This window comes from Mustela putorius, unplaced genomic scaffold (genome assembly GCF_011764305.1).
Source record: "Mustela putorius furo isolate JIRA1106 unplaced genomic scaffold, ASM1176430v1.1 tig00003853_pilon_pilon_pilon, whole genome shotgun sequence".
Lineage (NCBI taxonomy): Eukaryota > Metazoa > Chordata > Mammalia > Carnivora > Mustelidae > Mustela > Mustela putorius.
The window spans coordinates 78,688,833-78,713,031 of record NW_025422005.1 but is presented as its reverse complement, the minus strand read 5'-3'; the positions used below and the strand labels follow the sequence as shown (position 1 = coordinate 78,713,031).

At 35.7% G+C, this 24,199-nt stretch overlaps 2 protein-coding genes and 1 non-coding gene across 12 annotated transcripts in view; 2 read left to right on the top strand and 1 right to left on the bottom strand.

The window, feature by feature from the left end:
* The window catches only part of CCDC18 (coiled-coil domain containing 18), a 110,923-nt gene extending 107,728 nt beyond the window's left edge, over positions 1 to 3,195 (bottom strand). For 7 of the 9 annotated variants that reach the window (XM_045064878.1, XM_013056140.2, XM_045064877.1 and 4 more), the window contains exons 1-2: positions 2,115 to 2,391; positions 1,018 to 1,191 (exon numbers count right to left, since the gene is read on the bottom strand). The gene's annotated coding sequence lies outside the window, so the exon portion shown is untranslated. Of the gene's footprint in view, positions 1 to 1,017; positions 1,192 to 2,114; positions 2,392 to 2,919 lie in introns of those variants that run through there. The other 2 variants (XM_045064872.1, XM_045064875.1) reach the window with 2 other exon arrangements.
* On the top strand, positions 2,525 to 19,011 carry TMED5 (transmembrane p24 trafficking protein 5). Of its 2 annotated transcripts, XM_004752582.3 has the most exons (5): positions 2,525 to 2,922; positions 8,769 to 8,866; positions 13,009 to 13,192; positions 15,235 to 15,287; positions 15,864 to 15,927. In XM_004752582.3, exons 1-5 carry the CDS (start codon positions 2,728 to 2,730, stop codon positions 15,925 to 15,927), a joined length of 594 nt encoding a protein of 197 aa, XP_004752639.1. In that variant the 5' UTR covers positions 2,525 to 2,727. The 2 variants fall into 2 exon arrangements, with proteins under 2 accessions (XP_004752639.1, XP_004752638.1); XM_004752581.3 differs by lacking the exon at positions 15,235 to 15,287 and having other exon boundaries at positions 2,531 to 2,922; positions 15,866 to 19,011.
* LOC123387477 lies at positions 18,240 to 18,381 on the top strand. The gene has a single exon (XR_006601920.1). It is a non-coding gene; the product is annotated as a U4 spliceosomal RNA (small nuclear RNA).
* Positions 19,012 to 24,199: the final 5,188 nt, after the last annotated feature.

Genomic DNA, 24,199 nt, shown 5'->3' with positions numbered 1-24,199 from the left:
GGGTCCTGGGATCGAGTCCCGCATCGGGCTCTCTGCTCAGCAGGGAGCCTGCTTCCCTCTCTCTCTGCCTGCCTCTCCATCTACTTGTGATTTCTCTCTGTCAAATAAATAAATAAAATCTTTAAAAAAAAATAAAATAAAATAAAATAAATAAAACAAACTAAAAATAAGGTAAAATAAATTATTTGCTTAAGGTCACATAAACTGTAAATGGTGGCAACAAGATCTGAACCTAAGTCATCAGGATCCAAAGACCTTTTAATTATATCATACTGTAATTTCTAACTCATAGATCAATTTCAAGATGAGCTGTTTGAACCTATAAAATCAAGTTACAATCTCTGGAAATCTGACAAAATTGGTATCATTATAGTCATTCATATTTTCTTAATGGCAATTTATTACCAAATAAAGGTTATCTCCTTCTCCCATTCACAATGGTTATAAAACTAAAAAAACAAAGACATTCGCATCACAATCATAGAGATCAAAATCGCATTTGGCAAGTTAACTCAGAAATACATGAAGAAAAGTTTTTCTTTCTTCAACTGGTGAGTATCTCTAGAGCTCTGAATACTCTACTAAATAACCTTTACCCATAAAAATCGTGATAAAAGGCCACATTTTATTATTAACGATTAACACATACAATCATTATGTATTAAAGTACATATTAATATAATAAAAACTAAGGCTTTAAAAATCTCTACTACTGTAGATCTTTCTGCATCTTAAAACTACATTCTTCCTTCAGATCCCATTTACCTTTGTCATTGTAGCACCTCTTTTTCATCACCCTTCTAGAATTCTGACCACATCTCAAGCTCCAAAAGGTTAGGAGTCTTATGTATTATGTTGAGAACTGTAAGGCACTTACAGGTCAGTATGTTCAGTGAATAAATGAAGACTGCTGAATTGCCCTTCCCTCCCTTCACCCACCTAAAATAGAATAGCAAATTTATTCCCCACGCAAAATTTCTCAGATGTAAGAAGGAAGATTAAAAAGAAAACTCTCACCTTTTTGGAAGAAACTGTGGCAGGAAATTAAATGAGATGCTATGTAAGAGCTGAGAAAAAGTTTCTTTTCTCCCTTTTCGTTTGCACAAATTTGCTTCTGCCTAGGTGAGAAGATTCTCCCATACAAAAGTCGATGGGTCAGGTGCCCATACTGCTTTATCTTTTCAACATCATCTATGGGATGGTGAAGGAAAAAAGGGTAGTACAGACAAGCTGGATAAATTCCAAAATGTCATTCGATACTAAGTTTAAACTAAATCAGGTTTTACATCCAACATCTTCTATGTATCTTTTTTTTAAACATTTTATTTATTTATTTGACAGAGATCACAAGTAGGTAGAGCAGCAGGCAGAGAGAGAGGGGGAAGCAGGCTCCCTGCTGAGCAGAGGAGCTCGATCCCAGGACCCTGGGATCATGACCTGAGCCCAAGGCAAAGGCTTAACCCACTGAACCACCCAGGCGCCCCTCTTCTATGTATCTTAATGTAACAATTCCCTAAAACTTCTTAAGTACCAATGAATACATTTGCTTTTAATTTTTTTTTTTCTTGCTGAGCCATTTACTTTCAGATGAAGACTTTTCTTCCCTTCAACTTATAGTAGGCTATAAAAGTCTATTTTCACTGCCTTTACATACGTGGAAAAGGGCATCATGCTACCTACAGGCCCTGACCAGATCCTCTGCTGGTCCTAATAACGCGTCGGTAGCTCTACGCTCACGCACACCCGTCAACACTGAAAAACAGGTGTTTTTTATAAACCTTGTACGTAAAGGATGGGCTGTAGTCGAAAAAAGAGTCCTCATTTGGGAAGGGGCTTATAGATTTATGGCGTATGGTCCGGTTACCAAGAACTCTCAATTTGACAGCAATGATCCTACGTTCATCTGAAAGAAGCGGATTAAAACAGGACATCTTCCTCCGATTTCTCATGTAAAATAAAAGCCTGCAGAGCAGCGTCCGCAGCAAGGGTGAAGACGCGAAGCGCGTCCGAGGATGCCGGGAGGGAAAGGAACAAAACTCCCCCAGGTGGGCCTGTTTTCACCCTCCAAGGAGCACTCACTCACCACCCAAGTCGTAGTTGGGAGGTAGACCCACCTGACAACAGCGCGCGCCGCGCTCTCCTCCGCGTTCGGAAGCCTCGTACCCTCTCCCGAGCTCAGGGCGTGTAAGCATCAAACACTCCACGCGGGGAACGAGGGAACACCGCCGCACCGAGTTCGAACCGCCGCGGGAGCCGTTGGGGACGCGCCTACCCGGCCGCAGCCCCGCCCCCCGCGCAGGCTCTGCGTGTGGCGACGCACAGGGGTGGGGCCTGTCGGGGCTCGTGGTCTGCGAGCGTGTCCAAGCCCGCTCGCCCGGAACTACATTTCCCACAATTACCCCAAAGACTCCCATTGGTGTGAGGGGAGCCAGGGGAATCTGCCGCCCGCGTGTGAGGCGGAGCGCGCTCACGCCGGGCCTGAAGGGGGCTGACACCGAGAAGGGTGCGGAAAAGACTGGTGGCCCCGCCCCTCGGTCCCTACCCTTCGGAGGCCGGCGTTTCCCGCTCTGAGGGATCTTGTGCCGCCGCCGCGGCCGCCACCTGGGGTTTTTTCCAGGCGCGGGGTTTCCCTGCCAGCCACAAGGAGTCCAGGGAGGAAAAACGGAGCCTAGGTGCCAATAACCCCTGCCTCCCGCGTCTCTTCAGCCCGAGATCGCCCCGGCAGGGATGGGCGACAAGATCTGGCTACCCTGCCCGGTAGCCCTGCTCCTCCTGGCCACTGTCTTCTCAGTGCTGCTGCCGGGGGCGGCCGGCTTCACGCCCTCCTTAGACAGCGACTTCACGTTTACCCTTCCGGCCGGCCAAAAGGAGTGTTTCTACCAGCCCATGCCCCTGAAGGCCTCTCTGGAGATTGAGTACCAAGTAAGTGCGGAGGGTGAGCCAGCCTCCTTCCTTTATCCCAGCTACACCGCGTCTTCGCCTCGCACCCGCTGGGAAACTTCTTGTGGACTCCCGGGGGGAGTGAAGAGGCAAGGGCCGCCGGGGTCGCCGGCCCGCTCCGCGCAGGCGCGCGAGGCTTGGCTCTCCTGGGGCCGGGGACCCAGAAGTTAGGCGGGACCTGGAATTGACTACCCTCCCTCTCCCCTTTCCTCCAGTCGGAAAGAGGCCAGCGCTGGTGATCTTGGTGGTGTTCCCTTTTGTTTCATAATTCGCCCATCGCCTTGCTAACCGGCACATGCTCCGGTATTGGGAATTTCGCAATACAGGACTGATAACACGTTCTCCTTCATCATTGGAGGAGATGATGACACTTGGTTTGCTATCCCCACCACGCTCACCCAATTCCGGCATTATAAATCTTCCCTGTCATTGCTTCATTTAAGGATTTTTGAATTGTGAACTTGTGATTATCACTAAATCCGATTTTGGAATATTTTGAAAGGAGCTCTTGATGTATTTAATGGGGTACCCTTCCTTCTCAGTTACATATTTTTAAATCAAGCAATATTTAATTGTATATTAAAACTTTATGACTTTTAATTCATCCTTGTAAGCATTTCCCCCATATCATTGATTTCTTTTTAGTGTCTTCATAATATTATGTAGGGATTTGCCTTAATTTATGAGTCATTGTGATAGTGGGTAATTTCTCAGAAGAAATCTTGTTAGTTCCACACAGCTAATTTTGATGTTTCTGGGTAGCACTAAGAAAAAAACAAACAGAGCAGGATGCATTGGTGTGGTTCCCCGTTTAATTTTTTCACAGATTACTTAATTTATAATAAGTTTTTATAGGTTGATGCAAAAGAAATTTTTCAACAATTACTGTCGTGTATAGAGTTAAGTAAGTTATGTAGAATTTTCATCGGAAGGAAACTTAGAATTAATTTATAGATATTTAAGGAAAGCAATAGCACAGTGTCTGAAGTCATATAGTAGGCAAAATTGGGGCTACAACGCAACATTTATTGATTTCCAGTGTAGTTCAAAAGTCCATTTACCATGTGCCAGTAATTGGCAGGTGGGAGGCCAGGATGGGAGGAGTATGGCTAAGATGGCCAACTATTACACGGACAAAAAAAAGCATCCGTTTTTTAAGGATCTAATTATTTAAGGGATACTGTGCTAATAAACAGCTAATTTCAATAAAGTATCGTTAAGTGCTCCTAGAGGACAGCCACTTCTCTGGTGTTTCACAAAAGGATTCTTGGAGAAAATAAATTTGAATCCTGAAAGATGCTTAAGTGAGGTAAGAATGCAAGGAAGGAGGGGCATTTCAGGAAAAGGAATAAAACACGAATAGTTACAAAAATGCATAGTGTATTTTGTTGGTGGACAGTATGTGGACACTACAAGTGCTGAGTTTTTATTAGACCTAAAAAGACTGTGAAGTCTAAGGTGAGAGTAGAAATAAAATAGACTGGAGAGGGACGCCTGGGTGGCTCAGTTGGTTAAGCAGCTGCCTTCGGCTCAGGTCATGATCCCAGCGTCCTGGGATCGAGTCCCACATCGGGCTCCTTGCTCGGCAGGGAGCCTGCTTCTCCCTCTGCCTCTGCCTGCCTCTCTTGTCTGCCTGTGCTTGCTCGCTCTCTCTCTCTATCACTGACAAATAAATAAATAAATAATCTTAATAAAAAATAGACTGGAGAGGTCAGGAGGCTGGATCAGGGATCATGAATCTTATCCTCGTGTGCCATGCTGAGTGGCTTTGCCCTTGTTCTGTACAAGGGCCATCGAAGATATAAGCAGCATGGTAACAGAAATGTTTTCCAGATACATCACTGGGTACAATGTGGAAAAAGAGGGCAAAATTAGAGGAAAGGAAACCCAACTGGGGGTTAGTGAAATAATCCATGTAAGAAACAATTTGTATTATTTGAAAATTCCTTAATGTTTATCCAGGTGTTAGTATTAGGGAGGAATTGTATATGAACTACTGACCTCTTAGGATTATAAGACCTGTAGAGATAAAATACTTGGGTTGAAATCCTAACTCTGTCACTTACCACCTATGTAATTGGAACACGTTACTTAACCTCTTGCTTGTAGAATAGAGATAATAGTAATTACCTCATAGAGTTGATTTGAAAAAATGAATTAGTAAGTGTTCATAGACCATCCCTGACACTAGTAAATAGGCAGTGAATGTTGATTTTAATACATTTATGTTTCTAGAGTTATACAGCTGGCTTGGTTTAACTTTATGCTCTGCATCTTTAGTCACTCTTAAAGGGACTGATACCCCGAAGTAATCCCCCTAAACAACTTGTTTTGATTGAAGAAAGAAGTAAAATGATTTAATGTCTGTAGTCCTAGACAAGGTTGAGGGGTTTGTAGGGTAAGAGATAATCTTCAACTTTTTGTTTGCAGTTTCCAACTGCATGATTAATTTTCCATTAACAGGCTACTGCTTTTTTGTCTTCGTTTTTAAAATGTCAGGGAACAGACATTCTAGACATTGCCCTTGGGTTACTGTGACATACTGAAAATTTTTAACATTTGTTACTTTTCAGTTTTAGGACACTTTTAGAATAATTAACAAGCCCCACATTATATTAAATTCTTGAAAATTTTAAATGTCAATACATAAATCTTATGAATAAACTAGATCATTCAGTCAACTTTTTAAAAATCATTCCTAAGTGCATAATTTGTTGGAGCACTATGCTAAGTGCTGCAGATATAATGGTGAGTAAAAATATAGTCCATGTTCTCATACAATCTAGTACTGAAGAAGACAGTAATCAGACTTTACAAATAAATGTAAAATTATAACTAATAAGTGCTACGAAGGTATGTTATGAGAAGGTTTAATAGGAGGACTTAATTGCATCTGGGAATTGAGAGAAGACATTCCAGAAGTAGAGTTCAGATCTGTAGAAAAATCAGTCTTATTAGGCACAAGAGGGTAATTTAAATTGGCATTGATGAAGGAGATAGAAAAAAGCCTTTGAGGAACTGAAAGATTGTTATAATAACAGTACAGACTAGGAAGAGTGGCACTCATCTTCTAGTGAAGTTATAGGTAAGTTTAGTTTCAGATTATGGTGTTTTTTAAATAAATATTTTTATGTTTTAAAATTGTGTTTTATAGGGACACCTGGGTGACTTGGACCGTTAAGTGTCTGCCTTCAGCTCAGGTCATGATCCCAGGGTCCTGGGATCGAGTCCCACATCAGGTTCCCAGCTCAGTGGAGAGCCTGCTTCCTGCTTCTCCTTCTTCCTCTGCCCCTCCACCTGTTTGTGTTTTGTTTCTCTTTCTCAAATAAATAAATAAAATCTTTTTTTAAAATTGTGTTTTATAGATTTTTAAGTTATCTTCTGTGTTCTAATTGTTTTTAACAATTTCATTAAGCCTGACAGTCACTACCAATAGTATCTTTTAAACCCTGTTTTACTGAAATCTTTGTTTTGTTAGATTTTTTTTTTTTAAAGATTTTATTTATTTATTTGACAGAGAGAGAGAGACAGAAAGAGAGGGAACACAAGCAGGGAGAGTGCGAGAGGAAGAAGCAGGCTCTGCTGAGCCGGGAGCCCAATGTGGGGCTTCAATCCCAGGACCCTGGGATCATGACCTGAGTTGAAGGCAGACGCTTAACGACTGAGCCACCCAGGCGCCCTTTTGTTAGATCTCTTATATTCTGATGTAATACGTATCTTTTTTGGTTTTTTAGAGGATACCTTTGAGTAATTCTTTTAAAATGCTTTGAGTCCTTGGACAAACTTTTTGCTTTCACTTTAATATAATTTTCTTTTACTTGGGATCATTGAAGGCATGGCTGTATTGTTTTTTTGCATCTAGTATTATATGTAAGAATTCTGATGCCAATCCCAATTCTTGTTTTGCAATTCTCTACTACCTATCACTGGAAGTTTCTAGGTTGTTCTTTTTAAATCTTTTGGGAAAGTCAGTAGGATTTTATCTTTCACATCTATTAGCACCTTCCAGAAAAGATTTTTATCTTTTGAAGTAAGAATTTTTGTTCTCTTATTTGATGATTTCCTCCCTTCATTTCTCTTGAGTCTCTTCTTTGAAATGCTTGTTAGATATCTGAAATCTTTAGCTTGGTCCTTCACAAAGGGTTTTACCATTTTTCTCATACTTTTCACCTGTACTTTTTTACCTTGTCCTGAGAATTCCTTGGTTCCTTCCAGTTCTCTGATTTTTAGTCTCTATCCATATTCATTCTGCTGTCATTACATTGGTTAAGGCTTTATTTTGGCAACAGCGTTTTTTATCTTGTTTGTTTCATACCAGTAACCTCATTTTTATGGATTACATATTCTTAAATTTCTCTGAGGATATATATATGAAGAAACATTTGAATTCTGTTTATATTAACTATTTTTTCAGAATTTAATCCTTGTAGTAAAACCAGTAACATGAAAAAGAGGGCATTGATTTCAACAAATGTGTTTCTCTAGTCTGTTTCAGTGAGAATTTTGAGATTGATAACTATTGGTAGCTGGACATATCCTTTGCTCAGTGAACTATCTTCCAGAAATTCCTTACTCTTCATGTCTGTTAACAATCTTCCTAGATTTCCAGTGTTGTTATTTATATCATTATATATTTTCTTCATTTTATTGGGATTTGAAGATGAAAGAGAATTATGTATTTAGCTAGCTATTTGAAACTACTTCTGTTGATAAGTAAGTAGAGCACAAGAACAGGTAATTTTTTTTTATATCATTCCATTGAAGGGAGACAAACCATAAGCAACTCTTAATCTCAGGAAACAAACTGAGGGTTGCTGGAGGGGAGAGGAGTGGGAGGGATGGGGTAGCTGGGTGATGGACATTGGGGTGGGTATGTGCTATGGTGAGTGCTGTGAGTTGTGTAAGACTGATGATTCACAGACCTGTATCCCTGAAGCAAATAATACATTATATGTTTAAAAAGAAAAAAAAAGCCACCAAGAAAAAGAAAATGGAATGTTAAATAAGAAAAAGAGTAGTTATCAGAAAAAAAACTGCTGAATTCAACTTTTGACCTTGCCTTCATTGACTGTATCTACCTTGAGAAAAGTGTTTCTCTCTGCCTCTTTTTTCCCCGTTTGTTCTGTTGTTTGGTTCTTTTGTTTTACTGAGAACATTAATAAGATCTATCTCTTAGAGTTGCTGTGAGGAAATTAACCCAGATAAAGCACTTAAAACAGTGTGTGGCATACACTTGTTAATTGTTAGCTATTATCATCATTTTGGGATTGTAAAGGAACAGACTCTGTTCACTGACCAGTAAGCATATAGCCTACTTGAAATATTCAGTTCATATTGGGGGAATAATAAGTGAATGCACTGAAGAAGTCAGCTGGAGTCAGATGATGGAAGGTTTGAGTTCTTGGTTAAGAAATAGCTAATTATTATTTTATTGAAGAGGAAACAAACTCAGGAAAGTTACATAGCTTGCTCTAAATTGCCTAAGTAAAAAGGTTTACCATTTGAACTCCCTTTTGTGTTTCATTCCACTCTACAGGGCTTCTCAGTCAAGGCACCATTTTAGGAACATTATTACAGTAATAGTTATAAGACCTAAAGTTAGGTGATGGCAACAGAATTGGTAAGAAAGCTCCAAAATGAATGGAATTGCATTGGATGATCTTTGTGCTCCTTTCTAGGCCTTACATGCATTGTTGACTTTCTTTACCTAAGTTTAGAAAGAAAATCTTCTCATTAAAAAAAAAAACTTTCATCATGTGATTTACTTTATATATTTTTTATTTTCAGAATTTATAATGTGTGTTCTTTTCCTTTGTGCTTTTCTACAGGTTTTAGATGGAGCAGGATTAGATATTGACTTTCATCTTGCCTCTCCAGAAGGAAGAACCTTAGTTTTTGAACAAAGAAAATCAGATGGAGTTCACACGTAAGTGATCTCTTAGTTGAGTTCCTTAGGCTAAGTAATGCCAGTGCTATCTTCAGGGCAGGGAAACTTAGCACTTTTAATCCATACATCAGTATTAAATGATTCCATATGAACATTTCAAACAGTCCTAGATAGTGGTCTATCATAAACTAAAATGTCTTTCATTGGGGCGCCTGGGTGGCTCAGTGGGTTAAGCCGCTGCCTTCGGCTCAGGTCATGATCTCAGCGTCCTGGGATCGAGTCCCGCATCGGGCTCTCTGCTCAGCAGGGAGCCTGCTTCCCTTCCTCTCTCTCTACCTGCCTCTCCGTCTACTTGTGATTTCTCTCTGTCAAATAAATAAATAAAATCTTTAAAAAAAAAAAAAAATGTCTTTCATTGACTTTTTCCTCTTTTTTTAGATATTTTGTATTGATCCCCAATTTTTTCTTTGCTTTGATTAAATAACATGAGTATGCACTAGGTATTACATTCAGTCTGTTGGGGCATTTTAAGCCTGTCTTTCTGACTAGCACAACCTTTCCATCTTAAGTTACTATTCCAGGTATGTATCCTATAGTTTGAGCTGCTGGCTATATCATCTTTGCCCACTATTTCCTTTCTTAAAAAAACAAGTACAGTCCATCTTTGTGTGTATGTTTTATGTGTGTATGCATGTAAAAGTTGGGGTTTTTCTCACTCAAACCTCATTCTTTTTAGATAATTGAAAGATGTGATAGTAAAAGGTATGACCATAGGAAACCAGAAAGAAAGAAAATAACTTATTGTAAGTTTAGAGTTTGACAAAAGGCTATATATGCTCTCTTAATCTCACTTCTCTTTTTTGTATCTCAGTGGTGTGTTTCCCTGTTCATTCTATCATTTTACTGTAGCATTTTGTTTTCTTATTGCATTAAAACTTCCTGTGAGTTTACAGGAAGAAGAAAAGCAAATACAATCTAATATTTGCTATAAACTAGGCTTTGCATTTTATATGCTTCAGATTAATCATTCCAACCCTCCAAGGGAGATTATTTGATTCCTCAATTCCCATTTTACAGACAAGGAGGCTCAGAGAAGTTAAGTAAGTCTGAAGGGATACACATTTATTAAGAGGAGGAAGCAGGATGGATCAGAATTTTTGCTTTCTACCATATGATAACTTAGAACATCTCTGGCACATAGCACTGTGTAAGTACTAGCTATTATATTTACTGGTCTTTAACCAGCATACTTGCCATGTAATTGATAGTAAATACTAAATACATGTATGAGTGAATGAGGAGGAAAATATCCCAACTATGATACTCTTTTCACAGTGCTTTATTTTATTTTTATTTAATTTTTAAATTTTTTATATTTTTTAATTTTTAAAGGTTTTTCTATTTAAAACGTTTTTAAATTTCTTATCTTTTATTAAAGTGCTTTTTTAAAATGACATTTTATCTCTGCAGAGGTCAGAAAAAAAATTGTATAAATTATTAATAAGTAAAATAGAGAAACAGATTTAAAAAGTCAGTTTTGATTGATATATTTTGAACTTTGCTTTCTCTGATAGTTATATGAACAGAAACTAAAAATATAGCTCATCGTTAAATGTCAGAATCTAGAAAATCTGTACAATTTGTCATTTTTTTCCTCCAATTTTGTCTTTTCCTTTAGAGATAAATTAACTGTTAGTGGGAAAAGGCACCTTATTACTTTCCTGCATAGAATTACCTCTCATTAAACGAGTGGGGGATAGAAGAATTAGTTTGTAAGAGTAAATGTTAACATTAACATTTATTGAATTCTTTCAATGCCAAGCTATTGTTCTAAGCACTTTTTATTTATTTTTTTATTCTCTCCACAGTCCTGTGAGGTACATGATTTATCATGTTATCAATAAAGAAATTGAGGCATAGAGCCCTAAAGTAGGTTAATGAAAGTTACACAGCTAGTGAACAGCAGAGCCAGGATTTAAAACCAGGCTGTCCAACTCACTCTTAATCACTACACCCAATTTACAAATCTACTTTCTAAAACCTCAGATTTAAATAAAATTTTATCGGGGCACCTTGGAGGCTCAGTGGGTTAAAGCTTCTGCCTTTAGCTCAGGTCATGATCCCAGGGTCCTGGGATCGAGCACCACATCGGGCTCTCTGCTCAGCAGGGAGCTGCTTCCCTTCCTCCCCCTCTGCCTTCCTCTCTGCCTACTTGTGATCTCTGTCTTTCAAATAAACAAATAAAATCTTATAAATAAATGAATAAATAAATAAATAAAATTTTATCTTTAGCTATATTAACTTTTTAAAGGCCGGTTATAAAGTATCTCTGTTATGGCACTGAAATTTTTTTTTAAATCCTTAAAACAAATACTGTCTTTTCAGAAGGCAGGATTAGTAAAAATGTCTCCAAACAGAACTATAAACAGCTTAAGTAATATCTATTGGCTGGCACGTCCAGGAATGAGAAGTCTGTTTGTGTGTTTGTGTGTTTATATTTTTCTAGACATTACTATACTATACTATAACATTAACATTACTATAACTCTTAACCAGAATTTATCCGTTCTGGACTACTGCTTCTACTTGAAGGGAAAATTAACTCTGCTGTTTTTATTTGGATAAAATTTTGTATCATTTATAGTATTTAAGTTCCTTCCTACTAAAAGCAGTCAACACAGATTTAGAAAGAGATTAGTATAGGAATGACTATGAAGTAGTAAAACATCTGTTTTCTTTCCCATACACATGCTGAAGTTCATCCATGTGTCAGTGCTTCTCAAACTTTCTTCTTTTTTACTCTTCTCCCATGCAACCTTTCTAGACTTTTCTGTCTCATAACTTGGCCATGAAATTTTAAAACCAGTTTTTGTACTGTTTGTTTATCTGTACTTTACATGCAAAAAGAGTAAGTACAAAGCTTCTCCTTTTTATCCAGTGCAGGGTTAAGAATGGCTAAATAAAGTTCAGTTAAATAAAATTAAAACTAAGAGTTAAATTTAAAAGTGATTAAAATTGAACTTTACACAAAAGTCATAACATTTTTTTTCCTTTTAAAATTGTTCCCCACTGTATTCGCCAGTATATTCTTCAAGCTTCTTCCAAAGGTTAAATACATCCTCAAGACAAAGGTTTGTCATGACTGAGGAGATTGCAAGGAATGCAGACAGGCTCTGAGCAGTACTATAGAAAAGAAAGATCAATTAACATGAGTCAGAAAACCAAGCTTCGTCTATGCCTATGACAGGCTGTGAGATCATAGGCAAGTATTTTAATTTATGTGAACCTTATTTTACTTACCTTGAAAAGGTCAGTTATGCCTACTTGCAAATATGATGGTAAGGATTAAAAGAATTAAAATAGTGTATAAATTATAAAGGGGTATATAAGTATTGGCTATTTTTTATTTATAGTATATATGTTAAGATTCAGTCAAATTGCTGAGTTCTTCTCTCTCATGCTTAAAGTAAATAAGTTGGATATAGGGGTAGAAAAGAAGTGGAGATTGAGTTAAAGTATCAAATGTTGTAGGCCAATTATTTTGAATGTGAAGCTAATGAGACCAAGATACAAGTTTAACTTAGATGTGAGTGGCATTTATTCTGAAAGCTAATACCACTAAGAGTAGATCTCCATTTATTGGCCACTGATCCTTAATCTTTGTGAATCTATGTTATAAAGATGTTCTTAATCTGTAGGAGGCCTGGAAGAAAGCATTTAGAACAATCCATCACTTTTGAAAACAAAAGTTAGTTTAGAAAGTAATCTCAATTAAAGGGGAGGTTTGTGGTCATATTTGCATATGAATTGAACTCATGATAAATTACTCCTAATATATATAAATATTAAAGATCATTGTGAGGTATCATGTATCTATGTTTTTAATCCTATCCTTTTCCAAAAACTAGGTCAAGATCTTTTACCATAACTTCCTGAGTAAATGCCAAGCACATCTAAGTTACAACCATATATATAAAATAAATATATATTTCCATATATATTTCCAGGTTGCCTCTTTCCCAAGATATTTTAAATTATCTTTCAATACTAAAGAAGTCTTTTTATCAGCAAACTATCCAATTACTACTATAAACTATGTTATTTCTTACCTATAGTAGTTTTTCCTTTGATCCCAAATAGGAAGTACAGATAACTGAACACATGTACTTTTTTTAATACAGGGTAGAGACTGAAGATGGTGACTACATGTTCTGCTTTGATAATACATTCAGCACTATTTCTGAGAAGGTGATTTTCTTTGAATTAATCCTGGATAATATGGGAGAACAGGAGCAAGAACAAGAGGACTGGAAGAAATATATTACTGGCACAGACATGTTGGACATGAAATTGGAAGACATCCTGGTCAGTATGGTCTTTTAATAAATAAAAATTATCCAGAAATCTATGTGATAGGCACTGAAATAAGCATTTTCTCTGCATTATCTCATGTAATCTTTACTTAACTCTATGAGGATTATTTATCTTCATCTTTTCAAAGAGGAAATTGTGGTTTAGGGGAGATTAAGTAATGTTTGTCACATAACCAGAGAGGGGGAAACTAGAATTTGAAGACTCTTCTTAACTATAAACACCCTTAGTGTTCACAAACAGAAGAATGTAATGATCTATAGCATACTTGCCGAGAAAAAAGTTGAGCAATTTGTAAACACTTAAGGTGTTCTAGGCACTTTTCCCACAGCATAATTTTTATAACATGAAATTTCTTATTAATTGATTAATTTGGGAACACTGTTTATATCACTCAGACCAGACCTAGCAGTTACCAGAAACTAGGACTACATTCAAGAGTAAAACCTTTTAGAATATGGCTTCTTTGTTTGAATTTCTGTACCATTTACATGCATAATGAAATGTGCATGTGTAAGAATCTACTTGTTAATAGTACTGGTGATAGGGGGAAAAGGTCACTACCCTTCAGCCACAGGTAGATATAATCAAATGATAGAATGTACTGAGTGATATTTGTAAATAGTGTATATAGCTGTATTGTAGAAATTCCTGCAAGAGAAATAACATGGTCATTGCAAATTAAAACTGTGTAAACCCTAATAGTCTTATAACCTGGATTTTTAAAAATAACATATTTTGATCACTTGAGGTTTTTTTAGGAAAGCAGCTGTCAAATAGCAGATGAGATATTACTTGTATGTAGATCAGTTAGCTTAAGAAGTCAGAAAATTAGCTGGTCATGTATGTGTGATTGCTTAGTGACTAAGCCCTCAGAGCCTTGGTTTCCTCACCTGCAAAATGGGGATAGGGTTGTGAGGATGAAATAAGAAATGATGTGTGTCTAAGTGCTTTTAAACAGTGTATCGCATAATGAATATTAGTTTTCTTAACTTTTCCACTGGTGTTACTATGAATGCAAACTGAAAGGATTAAGTTTGATAGGTATAAATTTTTATAACGATAGTTTTTTTATCTCAACATAATTTCCCATGTATATATCTTTTAAATTTCAATCTTATTAACTTACTCTTCCATTTTAAATTTATTTTGCCAACAAAACTAAAACACTAGTACTTATCTTATTAGTACTTCACTGGATTCTCAAGAGATTTAATTCATTCACATGGTTAAACAAAATGACAAGTTCAGACTCAAATATGGCTTAAATACTAACAGACCTTTTTTTTTTTTTTTTTTTTTTTAAGAAAAATGTCTTTCAGGAGCTTTATTTCCCAAAATTTTGTATAACAGCAAACTTTGATAAATAATTTTGTATTTGGTTATCATTGCTGTAATATTGAAAAGAACTCTGCATGATCTTTTTATCTGGGGATATGAATAACTTATTTTTCTAGAAAATATTTATATTACTAGGTAATTTGCTTTACAGAAATGCCCAAATGATATTATACTTTGTAGTTTTGTAGGTTTAGCAGAAAGTCTGGAATTCTGAGTATAGTTTTTTGCTTAAATAAGGATTTTAAGCAAAATGACTATCCAGGAATATCTGTTTCTAGTATTTTCTTATTTTTCCCATAAATACATTGACCCCTGCACAATGCACAGTTGAACTGTGCAGGTCTACTTATGCACAGATTTTTTTCAGTAGATATATTTTCTCTTATAATTTTCTTAGTATCATTTTAATTTCGCTAGCTTACTTTATTGTAGGAATACAGTATGTAATGTATATAATATATATAACAGGAGATGTGTCGATTGTTTACGTAAGGCTTCTGGTCAACAGTACGCTATTGGTAAAGGTTTTCGGGAATCAAAGGTTTTATGTGAATTTTTAACTCTGCAGGGCAGTGGTCTCTCTAACCATGTTTTTCAAGGGTCAGCTGTACTTTGACATCATTTCAAATCTCAACTTAATTTTAACTTACATTCATAAAGCCCTTTTATAGTTTTTAAATCACTTCCCTCACCAGGACTCTACTATACAAATAGGTTTTTCAGAAGATGTGCAACTTAAAGTGCATCTTGATAAGCTTGTTTTACAAATGTAATCTTGGAACATTTTTGTATTAAAAAATAATACTTTTGGATGTATAATATGTATATAAAAATTGGAAGGTTTTCTAATTTTTATTATTTTCTGAGATGAAAACATTGGGTATTTTGCTAGATGCTAAATTGGACAAGACTTACATTCAAAGAAACTACTATAAACACTGTATTATATAAAGATATCTAAAAGCTGGGTTTTTGTTTATTTTTTAAACTAGTCTTTTTCTTATGGTTGTGAGGGCTAAGAAATAGTATATATAAAATTCCTGGCACTTTGCTACTGAAATATCTTTTCACATTATTTTCAATTTACATTAGCTTTGCTCCTCTGTTAAGTAACTATGTGTAAACAATAATTTAAAGATATCAGGAGAACTGTTACATAAACTTACAGATGTTTAGGTAAGCTAAGGTAGTACCTACCTGTCCCTTAATTAAAATTGTTTGGATCTAAAACTACTATGAGTGTCAGGGTACTGTGACTCACATGTTTAAAATAACTTAAAATTACTGAGCATTCCTTTATAGTAAAATTATTTTATTTATCTCCAGGAATCCATCAACAGTATCAAGGCCAGACTAAGCAAAAGTGGTCATATCCAGACTCTGCTTAGAGCATTTGAAGCTCGTGATCGAAACATACAAGAAAGCAACTTTGATAGAGTCAATTTCTGGTCTATGGTTAACTTAGTGGTAATGGTGGTAGTGTCAGCCATTCAAGTTTACATGCTAAAGAGTCTATTTGAAGATAAGAGGAAAAGTAGAACTTAAAACTTTAAACTAGAGTACTTAATACTGAAAAAAAAAAAAAAAGGCGGAGAAAATGCAATACACTGTTATAATCAAGACCATTAATAGTCTTTTTAAAAAATGTTTTCAGGCATTACCACAAGTGTGAAACGAGTATAATTTTAAGGTGAAAGGAGTCTTCACTTTCATCTGTGCAAGTAATCTTATTGCTTCACTTGTACTTAAATGTATAGCAGAAATATTTCAGAATGTAGGTATAATTGAATGAAGCCATATTAATCAGCATTTTCCTGAGTTTGAAAAAAATTTGCAAATGTCATAGGTGATTTAAATAAATGAACTTTTGGGCTAAATGCAACACCAAACATTGTTTTTAAAAGACTGTCTTATCTATAAGTTTCTTTGTACATGTGGCAATTACAAATTAGAAGTTTTCAGTATATTGAAGTTTCTTTGTAAATGTAGCAATTATAAATTAAATGTATAATTTTTCAGTATATTAAATTATAAATCATCTGAGAATTACCTAATCATGGATTGGATATATCTTTAGAAAACAAAAACTCAATTTTTCTTTTTATATATGTATCTCTCCTATAATGTAAACAGAAGCATAGCTGTGAAAAACAGATTTGTGAGATTTTTTTATAACCAAATATATTTGAATTTAAATATTAGCAAAAGTATTATATACTTAGCTTATATCCCCCAAGGCCAACATCTTGATAATTCTTAAAAATGCTCAGTCATTATGAAAATTGGAACAAATTTTCTCTTTGAAATGAAGTAGCTAAAGGCTGCTCAGTCTCCATAAGGACACATTTTGTCTAGTCCTTAACTAAGATCTAGAATTTTGAAACTAAATGTGAGGGAAAATAATTTTATTTTTATATTATCTATCAACAGTGTTATGTTAGTTTTAACATGACTACTGACTTGGATAATACATTATTATCAACAGTTGTGAAGGAAATATTGCTTGAAAATCTAGGCCTTAAATAAATATCTCCTTTTCTGAGTTCTCAAAATCAACAACAATCAAGAAGAATTTAGGTAAGCTTGAGAACATCTGATCAAAATTAAGTTCACTTTATTCAAACCATTTCAGATCATAAATTATTCAATATTTGTTTTTCTAATAAATCCTTACATATATTTTTTTTAATTCACTAAAATAAACTCTAAGTATCTGGAATCTGATTGATTAATCATAAAGACCCAATCCTAGTATCAATCATGAGACTAAATCCCAGATAACTGAAGAAACTATACTTGGCTAGGGTTTTATTTTTCTACAGTTGTTTTATTCTGTTTTGAATTGTCTTTTATAAGCATTCAGGTACATTTTATGAAACAAACCCTACTGTAAGGTTTAGCACTGGGTACATACAATTGTTATAATTTCATTAAATGAACTTTCTGATCACTTTATTTATTGGCATTCAAGTAAGGATTTGAAAGCCCACAGAATCCCAAATTTAAAGTCAGTATGTGAATAACTATGTAAATCTCTGCCATCCTTGCTTATTGCAATCTGTGGAGCATTACTCAAATACTAGTAATTTAGCTACATCATGAATTAAATAGAATTTTCAGGTTATACCCATTTGTAATATTGAGACAAACAGGCGTTAGAAACAATCAACTTAAAAATTTGAGTATAGAACCTCTCTGTACATTACTACTGCTGGAATTCTTAATAAGCAATGATCTTGAGAGACTGGTTTTGGTTGTTAATTTACAGTCAGAATGGTACAAAAGAGATTCATTGTTCTCCTTTTTACACCCTTGGGAGGATGAAAAGGTTAGCTATATCTCTGCTATGAAGCTTTTTAAAAATGAGGTAAATGCCATATACAATTGATTACCTTAACTGGCCAAGAAAATGTTTTAAGTGTCCAGGAGTAGTGCCTACAATACATGCAAAACAAGGGCCAACAATCACTTATGAAGAGACCTCCTTGTACCCCTTCTGTTAAATTTATAATGAGAAGCAACCTTACCATACTATAATAAAACAGTACAGATAGAAACTACTGCATCTTTTCTATAAAACTGTGATTAAGAATTCTACCTCTGGCTGGTTACTGTACTATACTGATTCCTTGTCTAACAATGCATTTGTTAAATTATCTACGATGACTTGTGCCACTGATTTAAACCTATGATTCAGTGTAGCTTTGCGCAGTGGCAGTATCGTAGCCAATGAGGTTTATCCGAGGCGCGATTATTGCTAATTAAACCTATGATTCAGTATAATGTCTTATCTTATGATGGCCTTATCTGGAAACAAAGAACTTAGGAATATTGAGAACAATTTTATTTTTATAGGCACAAAATGAAGAGTGGGTTTAAGAAGGATGTTACTTGTATTAACCAAAAAAATATAATTAGCAAAGAATTAAATATTTCTAAAGGCATATAGCTTATCTGCTTTATGGTTTTTTAAATGTCAATATTGAGTTTTGAAATTAAAATTAAGCAACTTACCACTTAATGTCTGAGTTTGTCTTCAGTTTTTAGTTAAACTCTTAAAAATACAATATTTAAGGCCTAGAGTTTATTCTTATTTGCATTTGGGTCATTAATGGTGTGTCATTCTTTCATGTGAATGTCAAGGTTAGAAGGTAAGTGAATGTCAAGGTATAGAAGGTAATTAAGTGGTTGAAGTAGCATGGAAATAAATTATAAATTGAAATGTAATTTTATGTTAAGTATGTTTACTCTTCTTCAGTATTGTTATTATGTCTTAAAATTAACAAAAATTGAGTACCTACAATTGTAAGCCTCCCCAAATAATTCTTTAAACTTTTAAAAGATTCAGCATGTAATAACTTCATCTTCATACACAATCAATGTTTATAAAATTGATTTATAGTTGTGAATAGCCATATTAAATGAGCAGTGAATACCGTTCTGAATTAATAAAAATTACAAAGAAAATCTTATGAACCAGTTATTGTAAATGTTGTCTAATCCTTAAAACCTTCATTGATCTCATTTTAGCCGTATGTGGCTCTCCCCTACATTTGAAAACCCATAGTTCTCTTCTGTTTGTTATTGTACCTTGCACTGAAGTTCTATTAACATGTGTTTTAATCATCTGTTGCCCAAACATGCATTGTAACTATTAGGTGCTCAAAATAAAGAAGCAGGAAAGGAAAAAAAGGGCAAAGGTCACCTCCGGAATACTGGCAAATCAAAATTCATTTGAGCCTATTTCTTTGTCTATAGAAACACTTTAAGATAGCATCTTAAAACTTGGTCAAAATCACATTTAAGAGAGTCCAGTGCTTGGTGGAGGTTGGTTATTGGTCATTTCCTTCATACCATCCAGACAACACACTCTTCCCCTATAATGATAGAATTCCTTAGGCACCTTTCTGCTTCTGCACTCCCATCACTTCCAGGTATCTGGGCTTCTGAAAGGTTTGTCATTAAAAACTAGAGCTATGTTACACTTCATTTCTCTCTGGGAAATTCTCTCGTTTATCTGAAAGAAAATGGCAAGCAGGGAAAAATCTGGAGGTCTTCAATGACCATAAGTCAAAAGCAAAATGAACAGAGGATCAGTTATCCTTCACTGAAATGAACTCCCTTCTATATAGACTACTCCCCAGTCCTGGAAGTTTTTAAGTGGCGGTAATTATTAAATGTCAGATGGTTTATTTTTAGATTGGATATCAGGTGGGAGGAGGGACTAATAAACCTAACCTTTCTACTCTTCAATTCTAAAAGGACTAGTAATGCTATTTGTAGGAGAAAGCTGAAAGAAAAGGCCACAGCTTAAAAAGACACATTTAAGAGTTCCATTTTGCTGGATTCTTGATGCTCAAAACCAAATTGGAAACAAAAACCAAAATACCATTGACAATCAATAAATATCCAAATATCCAATAATAAATATCCAAATAAGTAGAGAAATGTACCACTAATGTACCATGGATGGAAGACCAATTCTTCCTAAATCTATAAATTTAACATAATTCCTACCAAAATCCAGCAAGATTTTTAAAAAGATTTATTTATTTTAAAGATTTTATTTGAGAGAAAGAATGAGAGAGAGAGCATGAGAAGGGGGAGGGATCAGAAGGAGAAGCAGACTCCCTGCTGAGCAGAGAGCCCGATGTGGGACTTGATCCCCGGACTCCAGGATCATAACCTGAGCTGAAGGCAGTCGCTTAACCAACTGAGCCATCCAGGCGCCCTAAGACTGATTTATTTTAAAGAAAGGGCAGAAGGAGAGGGAGAGAATCCCAAGCAGACTTCCCACTGAACACAGAGGCTGCTGCAGGGCTTGATCTCAGGACTCTTGAGAGATCATGACCTGCGTCAAAAATCAGAGTGGGACGCTTAACTGACTGAGCTACCCAGGCACCCCCAGCAAGATTTTCTTATAGACTGATAACAAGCATACTCTAAAATGTATATGGGAAGGCAAAAGACAAAGAACAAGACAAAAGGACTAAGACAATTTTTAAAAAGAATAAAATGAACAGTAATCAACACTGTGTGATACTGGTGGAGGAAAAGACATATAATGGAACAGGGATTCCAGAAATACACTGAACAAGTCCAACTGATTTTTTACCTAAGTGCAAAAACAACAGAGAAAAGATGGCATCTGGGTGGTTAAGTCCGTTAAGTGTCTGCCTTTGGCTCAGGTCATCTCTGGGGATTCTGGGCTCGAGCCCCCACATTGGGCTCTCAGCTTCTCCCTTCTTCTCTTTCTCTCCCTGTGCCCCTCCCCATTGCTCATTTCTCTCTCAAATAAAATATTGAAAAGAAAAAAAAAAGGCAGTCTTTTAAATAGTGCTATAGCAATTGGAATAAACAGGTTAAAAAATTAACTTAAATCTAAGAAAACTGCAAAGCTTTTCAAAAAAAACAAAACTAAAAATCTTCAGGACCTAGGAGGACTAGGGCTAGACAAAATCTTCACACTTGACAATAAATGCCTGATGCATAAAAAGAAAAACTGATAAACTAGAACTCATAAGAAGTAAAAACTTTTGCACCACCAAACATGCTGTTATGGGCTTGGAAAGAGCAAGCTATAAAAAAGGAGAAAATATATGCAAACTATCTATCTGAAAAAAGGACTAGATTATACAATTGACTATGTACAGTTCAAACTCATGTTCACAGGTGAACTGCATAAAGAATTCTCACAGCAGAAAAATCATTTATAAAATGGGTAAATATAAAGAAATATGTGGAGCATGTGAAAAGTTGTTCGACATTATTAGCTATTAAGGAAATTCAAGTTGAAACCATAAAGAAGGGCACCTGGGTGGCTCAGTCAGTTAAACGTCTGCCTTCAGCTCAGGTCATAATCGCAGAGGCCCCCATGGGGGGAGCCTGCTTCTCCCTCTACCCTTCATCTTGCTCCTGTGCACTCTGTGCACACTTATGCACTCTCTCAAATAAATAAAATCTTTTTTAAAAAATAAAAATAAAACCATAATGAAGTATCACTATCCAAATGGGTAGTGTCCAGAGGTTATACTAAAATGAAATGGCTATCAGAACACTATCATGGCAAAACCGCATCTATTTCCAATGATGCAGAATCAGCATTCAGTGAATCTCAACAGAGAAGCTATCCTTTACTTTTTTAAATGCTGACTTTTCAGTGGACAATCCGGGTATATAGGTATATAATGAAAATCTTGAACCTTGAACACAGAATGATTGATTCCTTCACCCTTTTGAAAGTAAGTCTTTTTGCTGTAAAGGATCATGGAAGTAAGGCAGATACGACTGAGAAGCACTTATTGAATATAATACAAGCCACTGTAAAAAAATGCCCAAAGGACATAAATTTAAAAACATGTGCTAGCAAATACTACTCCATTATCCCTTGGACATACAGCAAAGGAGAAAAGGATGAACAAAGACCAGTTTGTTTAGACAGGGAACCAAGAAAAGTTTAGAAAACACTATGCAAATGGCCCATATAGAAGAATATTTCCTTTTTGGCACTCAAGGGACGATCAAGATGCAATACTTTTATAACCTCAAAGCATCTAGTAAAAGTTGCAATTATCACAATATTCTAGGGAAAAATTTATATTTTAGAAGAAAAATTAGAGCATTACTATGTCTAGTACTTTTAACACAAAAGCCAAGAATCTCCCCTTCAAGAGTTAACAGAAACTGGGGAGAAAGACGTGTTCAAGACTCATCACTCATTTTTCTAAGTCAGCTTTGTCATTCATTGCTCCAGGAATTTAGCCAGATCCCTCAAACCCAGGTGGTATCCTTCTTAGTGCTCTCTCTACACCTGTTTCAAAGCACTGACCACAATGTATCAAAGTTAATGTATACAAACCCTCTACTAGACTCTATGAAGGTAGAGATTCTATGTCTATTCTATCCACCACACCCAGCACAAGTTCTAAAACACACTACTTGTTAGTGCAAAGATAAGGCCCACCATTTATTAAGTGAAATGTGAAGTTTCAAAACATGATCTTTAATAAAATAAATCTAAAAGTCTAAGGGTATATTTTTATACCATTATCTCCAAACTGCAGAATGGAAGATTTTCAGAGTTTTGTGTTGTACAAACTTTTTACTAAAATATTTTTATATCACAGTTAGAAAATACTAAAGCTTCTCCTTTTAGGGAAAAAAAAAGTTGATAAGAGATTTCCTCCCTTATTTTTCTCATCTACCACATCCAATGCCCTTTTCTCCTAAACCATACCTTCATCCTTTTAGGATTGCTTCACTAATTCTCCCTTTTGATGCCTCAGCTGAGAAACAGTTTGGGGTTAGGCAGATAAGCAGTATGTTAGAAACAGCACACTTTCCTCCAAGTCAGGCTTAGATATGGAAAAGGAGTACTTTTCACCCCAGGTGAGAATAATTTCTGTAACAGGAAAATTCAGAATTGGACACTATTGCAAATTACTTATAAAAGGGATGAATTACTTGTAAATCATAGTATTTATTTAGTTTTCAAGGCTCCCTATTACTGGGCTATAGCAAAATGCTTGTCATTTTCTAAACCTAAATTTATACTTCTCAATACCAAAGATAAATTACTGTAATTTTTCAGTGAAGTCAGATTCAGTAATTATTTAAAATATTTTAATGTTTTTTAGTGTTAGCCAAGAAAACCACCTGACACTTTTTTTTCTTTCCAGGTTAGTCTTTTCCTCATTCATTTAAAAAATCAAACTATTTGCACATTATTTTCAATATTCTTTACAGAAATTATTTCCAATTATGATTTTTTTTACAACCTTTTTATGCAACACCACTTTGGAGCACAAAATGGACTTCTGAATCCATAAGAGTGTCCACCTAGAAAGCCCCACAAAGTATTTTCTTGGAAATGCCTCCCAGTGCTTTTGCTTCAGAATAAATCACAAGTTTCCTATGATTAATATAGGCATTACTTGCCATTGTTCAGCTAACACCATAAATCTGCTCTAATTATTTCTCTATGATAGCCCCTAAGACAGAAAGCTCTCTCTTATTTTTTACTGAAAATTTTCTATAGACCTACCACAGCACTACCATGAAGAAACTTACTCAAATGTTAGGTCTTTGTTTAATGAATGGTGATGAGCAAAAAAAATTTTTTTTAAGATTTTATTTATTTATTTATTTGACAGAGATCACAAGGAGGCAGAGAGGCAGGCAGAGAGAGAGGAGGAAGCAGGCTCCCTGCTGAGCAGAGAGGCCGATGCAGGGCTCAATCTCAGGACTCTGAGATCATGACCCGAGCTGAAGGCAGCGGCTTAACCCACTGAGCCACCCAGGCGCCCCTATGATGAGCAAAACTTTAATAATAAAGAACATAGGCTTCTGGGAAATGCCCAGTAACATGGTCCTAAGTCCATCCACTTCTTTGTTGCTTGTATTACTTTCAAACATGAACTTTTTATTCCAACCAAGGCTATCTTCCTTCTTTACTGTTCTCTAAGTGGGGCTGCTCCTTTTCTGTTCCATTTAGTATCACTAGCTTCCCAGGTTCTCAAAACTTAAGACCCCTTACATGCTCAGTCATCAAGTACTGTTAACTCAGCTCCCTAATCCTTCTATTTCTAGCATTCCTGCTGCTTCTACTACTTCAAATTTAGCTACATGTAAATCTAGGTTTGGCACTCACCGCTTCCCTCT

Bases quoted from the DNA above. Each gene is read 5' to 3' on its own strand.
- TMED5 (XM_004752581.3), top strand. From the start codon at position 2,728: ATGGGCGACAAGATCTGGCTACCCTGCCCGGTAGCCCTGCTCCTCCTG. The intron at 2,923-8,768 runs GTAAGTGCGGAG...GCTTTTCTACAG, and splicing joins CTCTGGAGATTGAGTACCAA to GTTTTAGATGGAGCAGGATT. The intron at 8,867-13,008 runs GTAAGTGATCTC...TTTTTAATACAG, and splicing joins AAATCAGATGGAGTTCACAC to GGTAGAGACTGAAGATGGTG.